Source organism: Nyctibius grandis, chromosome 5, assembly GCF_013368605.1.
Source record: "Nyctibius grandis isolate bNycGra1 chromosome 5, bNycGra1.pri, whole genome shotgun sequence".
NCBI lineage: Eukaryota > Metazoa > Chordata > Aves > Nyctibiiformes > Nyctibiidae > Nyctibius > Nyctibius grandis.
Window position 1 is genome coordinate 40,204,689 of NC_090662.1, and position 7,117 is coordinate 40,211,805.

General features: G+C 35.5%; 1 protein-coding gene across 3 annotated transcripts in view; it reads left to right on the forward strand.

The window, feature by feature from the left end:
* Positions 1–6,845, forward strand: part of TBK1 (TANK binding kinase 1) — a 35,451-nt gene extending 28,606 nt beyond the window's left edge. For all 3 annotated transcript variants that reach the window (XM_068400823.1, XM_068400824.1, XM_068400825.1), the window contains exons 17-21: positions 1,328–1,429; positions 1,519–1,615; positions 2,636–2,742; positions 3,070–3,141; positions 3,921–6,845. In XM_068400823.1, the coding sequence (XP_068256924.1) occupies positions 1,328–1,429; positions 1,519–1,615; positions 2,636–2,742; positions 3,070–3,141; positions 3,921–3,972 (430 nt within the window). In that variant the 3' untranslated portion in view covers positions 3,973–6,845. The remainder of the gene's footprint in view (positions 1–1,327; positions 1,430–1,518; positions 1,616–2,635; positions 2,743–3,069; positions 3,142–3,920) is intronic.
* The last annotated feature ends 272 nt before the right edge of the window (positions 6,846–7,117 follow it).

Genomic DNA, 7,117 nt, shown 5'->3' on the forward strand with positions numbered 1-7,117 from the left:
TAGGCCACTTGATTTTCCCATAGTGAAAGCTAAATGGGGTAACTGCCAAGTGGAGGGGAGGTTGACTTAAGATAAAGGACAGTAGGGGCAGGAAACCTGTGAGACAGATCTTGATACGCTGAAAGAGACTTGGATGCATCATTGCCCTGCAACAGCAAGGGACTGAATTTAATGTGAAAGATAATGTGAGTGACAATTTTGTCATATGTTCTTAAGGATATGGTTGGAAAACAGGCAAACATTGGGATGCAATCCATAGCTCATTTTAAAACTGCACTCCCTTGAGCAGATTAAAGAAATTTTAGGGGTTTTTCTGCTGCTCAAACTGTGTCCTTGCATTAATATGAGTAACTTTAAATAAATAGGCTTTGTTTTTATGGTTTTGAATACTGGTATATTTTCTTAACACAAGTGTCTCCGTTGGATTCTTCAGGTATCTTTGAGATCCTAACTACATCTTATTTTACTTGATTCACCCCAGAGATAAATGGCAGTGTTTTTTCTTAAGAATTGTGTGCCATTAACAACAGAGGCTGGCCTTTGGAGTATTTACCACTAGATAGACAAGGGAGCAGCACTCAATTTGAATTTTTTTTCTGGTTGAATGATAGGTATGCATGCCTGATGACACTCCAGCGACACTCTAGCCAGAATTTGATTAACCAATAGCTATCATGCAAGACTTAATGAAATACCAGAAGCAGGTGGTTAGACTGTAGTGTCCCAGTATCCCTTAGTTTCGCTTACTGGTGCAATGCATAGCATGGTAAGGCAGTTACACTGGAATTAGCGTCTGCAACACTAACCAGAACTGGGTTTTGTTCTGCTTTCCTGTCCTTACGTGCTTGCTTTTTTCTCGTGTCATAAATTTAAGCTGACAGAAAAATCCTGTTTTTTTCTTGCATGTATATTACACATATAATCCTCAGCACAAAGATTATTCATATATGCTGGAAGTTCCAAGTACCTGCCAAAGGCAAATAAGACATAATAAGGATTTCTGTCCTTCCATTTAGAATCCCTTTTCCTTAAATATACCTGCTCAGATAAATACTGACTCAGAGAAGACATTTGACCATTTGTTCATATATACATAATTGCAACTAAAAGCTCCAAATATTTATTTTTTCTCCCTGCTAGGGAATATTTTTGAAACATGAACTGTCAGTTCATGCAGTGTGTTGAATTCTTATACATTACAACAGCATGAATAAAGGTTGAAGGGATTTTAAGTCCACATACCTCTTTTCCAAGTTTCAGAAAGTAAATTAGAGGAGTGGGGTTTTGAAAGCAATATAACACTGTTCTGATTGTTTCTGTGTTGCAGGCAGAAGCTGTATTTGCATGCTACAAAAGCCATAGCTCTATTCAAAGATGAATGTGTCAGCAAGTATGATACATTTTTGGACAAGGCTGAGGACTGGACAAGGCAAGTTATTGATTTCTTTAATATTTGGTAATGCTTACTGCACCACTTTTATAACAGAGGCTCTTAAAAGAAAACTTTTTTTCTTTTAGGAAAATGCTTCACTCAAGGAAGCAGTTACTGGCTCTCACCAACCAGTGTTTTGATATTGAAGAAGAGGTATCCAAATACCAGGATTATATAAATGAGGTAGAATGCTTCAAAATTATGTAAAGTGTTTGCATAGATAAAAGACTATCCCACGTGGCTTAATGTCAGTAAGGGTTGTTTATAGTGAGTCTGACATTAATGCAGTCATACTAAAATATAGGGCTGCATGGATGCAGTATTTGGACTACAGTATCGTCATTGCTGATGTTGGAGTGACGTAAAGAATGGTGTGAATTTTTGAATCCTGACTTGGAGTTTGGTGGGGTTTTTTTGGTTTTGTTTTTTTTTTTGTTGGGATTTGGTTTTGGTTTGGTTTTTTTTTTGGTAGTGTTAGCATTCCCCCCAAAAAATCTGTGCAAATGGATGTGGGTTCATTGTTCTGTGTAGATGTTATCATAATGGTATCTGAGCACCTAGAGGATTATCTTAATACTCTTATGAAGCGTAAAAACACTACTCCCATATTCAAGATCAAGGGATACACGCGTAAGGATACGCACTGAATTAATGCTGCTGGTGATGTGAAAGAAAATGTTTTGTTAAAATTTGGACACTGACTCTGCAGGATGCAAACTTATCAGAATTACCTCAAAATTGAGCGAATGAAAACATTTTCATGCAGTAAAATTATTATTCTTTATAAAGGAAATATAAATGAAAGAAAAGCACCTGGTAGCTGTAAAAACAATTAAGGAGTGGTGGAGAGCAGCATTGTTATTTGTTTGTATTTTAGTAGCATTACCAGAGTCGGTTATTGATTAGGGTCCTGTTGCCTTAGGATATCTACAAACATAACAAATAGATAATTCTTCCTTTTGAGAGTTTATTTTGAAAGTATAAGACAGTTAAGATGATGGAACAAATCAGGGAACTATAGGTCATGTCAATACAAAACTTGCCATTATGATCTCAATTTGGGGAATATCAGCCACCTTACTACTGTAACGATTTTATGAGGCATCATAGCAATGGAGAATTTAAAGAAGGATTTTAAGGTGGACATCAAGATACATATGACAACTTATACTGTAACTTACATTTCCTTTTTATCTATTACAGTTACAAGATGCTCTGCCACAGAAAATGTTTGCAGCTTCCAGCGGGATGAAACATACAATGAATACAGTCTATCCAAGCTCAAACACATTAGTGGAAATGACTCTTGGGTGAGGATTTCTTAATTGGATTGATTTAATATTCTATACCTGTTATACAGGTGAATTACGTTTGACTTAGTGATTGCTGTATTAAGATCAAGAATTTTATTTTGCAGAAAAAACTTTATATTGCTAAAGTAGTGGTACAGATTTGGAAGAGAGTAGGCAACAACACTAATATATCATCCGTTACTTTTAGTAAATAACCAAGCTGTTAGCTGTCCCTTAATTTGTACGTAATGACAAGTTGTTGAAAGCTGTGTGGTGGTGAGGAATCACAGCAGATAATGGTCCCTATAAAAACTGTAACCTTTCTTTTGCTTCTTGTCACTACAGTATGAAGAAACTAAAGGAGGAAATGGAAGGGGTTGTTAAAGAGCTGGCTGAGAACAATCACATTTTGGAAAGGCAAGCAATTGTTTTCATTTTGGCCTGATACTAGGAACAGGCTTACTTGGGTACATTTTGTAGATCCAGAATTTAAACTAGGGGATGATTCTATAATGTCTTTATCTGTAAGTATATTTTGAACTGTTAATCTGAGGTGTAACCAAAAAAAAAAAAGTATTCAAAACCTTGAAACATTACTGTAAAATCATTCGGACACAGCAGTCATGGCATTTTTTTAATGTTACTTAATGTTTAGCTAATAAAAATATCTGTTGCACAGATAGACTAAATTTAAACACAATACTGTTGCAGCAATCCAGTGGTGTCTTTTAACTCCTCATTTTTAGATGTAATTTTTAATAATTGTGGAATTCTACTGATCTAAATGAATGATTTTGCAGTTTTCAGATTGCTTAAATAAAGTGAAGAGAAAGAGGCCAACATATTTCTTACAATCCTGAGAGGGTATTGTCGTCATCACATACAGACTGACTTTGCTTTTTTTCCTATGATGATGATAAAGTACATAAAATAACGACATCCTGAAAGCTTCAGGGTAAATTGCTGGTAGAGCTGAGTTCAGCTTCGAGCTGAATTGGTTTTGTTTTGTTCCCAGCTCCCAGTCCCCTACTTGGAGCACAGTATCCTCTCTTCTATCTTCTTTTCACATATGAAAGTTATGTGTGTGTTGGCATGTGGCAAGGGAAAGGAAAAACCCATAAATAAATTATAATGAATTAAGGATTGATTCTATAATCTAGTCAATCACTTAAGAATATACTGGTTTTTCGTTTTAGATTTGGTGCTTTGACTATGGATGGTGCCCTGCGGAATGTGGACTGTATCTAGCTTTCAAAGGACCTGAAGAGGACTTGTAAATTTTTTCAAAGGGGAAAAAATACCGTTGGGACATTTAAAGGCAGATAATAAATCTGTATCCAGGGTTTTTTTCCCCTCTACAACTGTAGAATTAAAAAAATGTAAATATGTATAATATGTAAATATAAAAGAAATATATATCTTTTTTTGGTCAATGTTAGGATAGAATTACTTCTGGCAGGGAATTTAGCCCCTTGGAGGATCTCTGACAAAGTCCTAAAGGAAAAAATTGTTGTTGATGAAATTGACATTTGTTTGCTTTGAATCTTGCCCTTTTTTCTGGAATGCAATTTAGTCTTTATTGCAAGAGCACTTGCAGAACTCTAAACATTATGAATAGTCTTTAAAGGGTGTTTTGGATTTCCTTTAACAACCACTATAATTAGCTGAATGACTCTGATCATCCCAGAACATAACGACTGTTTTAAATGAGATCTTTTTAAATAAGTGCGAATAGGGACTAAAAGCGCAGATAGGACAGAGTGGAAATGCATTTCTCTTTCCTTCACATCCAAACTGTTAATTCACTTTTACTTGAGAAAACAAATTAACAATATTTTTTAAGTTCCTCTCTGTATTTGGTGCCATGTTGTCTGTAATCATTTGACTGCTCTGCATATGGAAGTTTTGCACTCCAGGTTGTCAGACTGAATGGAAAAACGCCTTTCTTAGAGTACAGCATTTTCAGAACTTCCCTGAAATCTTGTTGCTCACCACAAGAGAAGCAGGTTCTTAAACTAAAATAGCTTTTTTAGAATCCTGTTTGCAGGCATAATTTTTAAAAAAGGTTCAAAACCGGTATTAGGAGAATCTGTGGGCAGTCTGTAGACTGGATAGCATCATGCCTCAGTGGTAACTGAATATTAGAAAAATAAGTTACCAGTCTAGATCTTGAAAAGGGACCACCCCCACTGATGACTTACAACTGAGATATTAAACTTAGGTGGAAAATCTAGTAAGACTGTGTATTTATTTTTCAGTATAAGTAGTTACTACTTTCGGTACTACATGATTCAGTTGTGGAGATGCAGAGTGAAGCAGTCTGCTCCAAAATATGTAGGAGAGGAGAAAGAGAAAACAAACAAGCAAACAAAAACTCAGAATTGGATACTACAGGTGTACTTACTTGTTTCAGATGAAGAGCATGCAAATATTGCAGGACTCATTCTTTCTTTGTGAAAACCTGGCCATGGGAGTTCAGTGGTGTCCAATAGTACTTCTAACTGCTGTATTACATCTGTAAGAAGAGCTGGACCAACTATATTTAGAATTTTCCATAATTAATGGTGAAACATTTAGGTATAAACTAAACAGGGATAACCTGTGATAGCACGTGATAGTTTTGTGATGCTTATTCCCTGCTTATCTGTCCAGGTCAGAATACAAAACATTTCCATTGCCTTTTATTTTTTTAAAATATTTAATAGAAACTTATGAAATTTATAATTAATTATTTCATTGTTAAAAGAAGAGGAAAATCACTGCCTTGATGTCCGAGACCTGGTGAGAGTCAAATAGTAAAAGGGAATTCAGATATTTTTACACCCACGTGAGCAGCTTCTTTCTTTGCAAGCTTTGTCCCCCAAAAAATCTAGCTATGCAACAGGAGTGCAATAGTTTTTTATATGTTCTTCCTTGGTTAGCCATGGCATTCTTAACTGTTTGTTTTAAAATACCAGAATCATGTCTAACTGGAATGTTTTAATGCCTGCTTGTACATTTGTTCATTCACATCTGCAGTCTTACTGAGTGTCAGTAAACATATGCATAAGTGTTAAAAGAATTGGGCTCTCAGACTGTGCATAGATTGTATTTTTTTCCAATATTATTTCTGTAACACTTTGTTGTTTCAAACGTTCTTAATTTTGAAAGAAGTCGAGTGTTAGTTGGAATATATAATTTTCAAATTCTTTATACTGAAGCAGTCTGAAAAAGAAAGTTAATTGTAGTAACAATATATTCTGTATATTGAAGTATGTGCAGCATTCTTTTACATGGTTGAAAATGTTTTGTTGTATTTTATGTTCATTTTAAACATTGCTGGTTTTAGTGTTGCTAAATACATCAGTAATCTTGTTAAAATTTCTTTTTCTAAAGCAATTTTAACTAAGCAGTAGCTAAGAAACTTGAAGTAATCAGTTCATCATCTACTGATTACCTTCTTATGAAGCAAATATATTTTTCACATCAAAGTGTAGTGTATAGTACCATCAATTTTTGGCTCGAACTAAGTATCCTGATACTATCAGTCATGCTACTTGATTTGCCAAAAGAAGTAATAGAAAGTAATATATGATTCTTCCTCCTGAAGCTGGTTTACTGTTTTGTGGGGTTTAGCTTAGTATATTAATTATCTGTTTCTTGAACAAACCTGTCTTCATATGGATTGTGAAAATGCATGAGTGAATGACTTAATGGCATAAATACATCATCAACCACTTATTGCATGGGGTGTACTTCTGTGTCTTTCCGTAATTTCACTTTCTGTTAATTTCAGTATTACCCTATAATTTTTATTTCCACCTAAGTACAATACAAAGCCCAAAATCTGAAGCAGCGAATTGCAGCTTCGCTTGCATTAGCCAGCTGTCCAGAAAACGTGTCCTGTACAGCAGAATTGCTAGCCCAGGCGATGTGGCAGAGCCACTAATCCTTTTTATTTTTTAACCACGCCGCTGACGTGTGTTCTGAACAATATTGGTTCTCTGTAATGGTGGCAAAATTCTTAGTGCCTGCTCAGTGTGAAACAGTCCACTGGTGGAGCTCAATCAGTGCTAATTTAGTTAATTACTGTAGAAGTGGTAATCATAGAATAATTTTGGATATAATACTATGTCAAGGATTAAAAAGGCTGAATGGAAAAGATTACTTTTTGGGTTTTTTAAGCTTGAAGCCTACAAGAGGGGAGATGTGGAATAAACTGCAGTTGCATAAACTTCTTTGGGTAAAATTAAACACAGAACTGTTACTAAGCAGTTGCATAGTGTGCTGTTACTTCAAAATCCCTTCCAGGGAGGGCACGGTAGTTAGTTTGGCTACCCACACTGGGTTAGCTAAACCGGTGATGGCTTCTAGCTAGGGACCTGCAAATCAGTGGGATGGATGCCCACCCTGC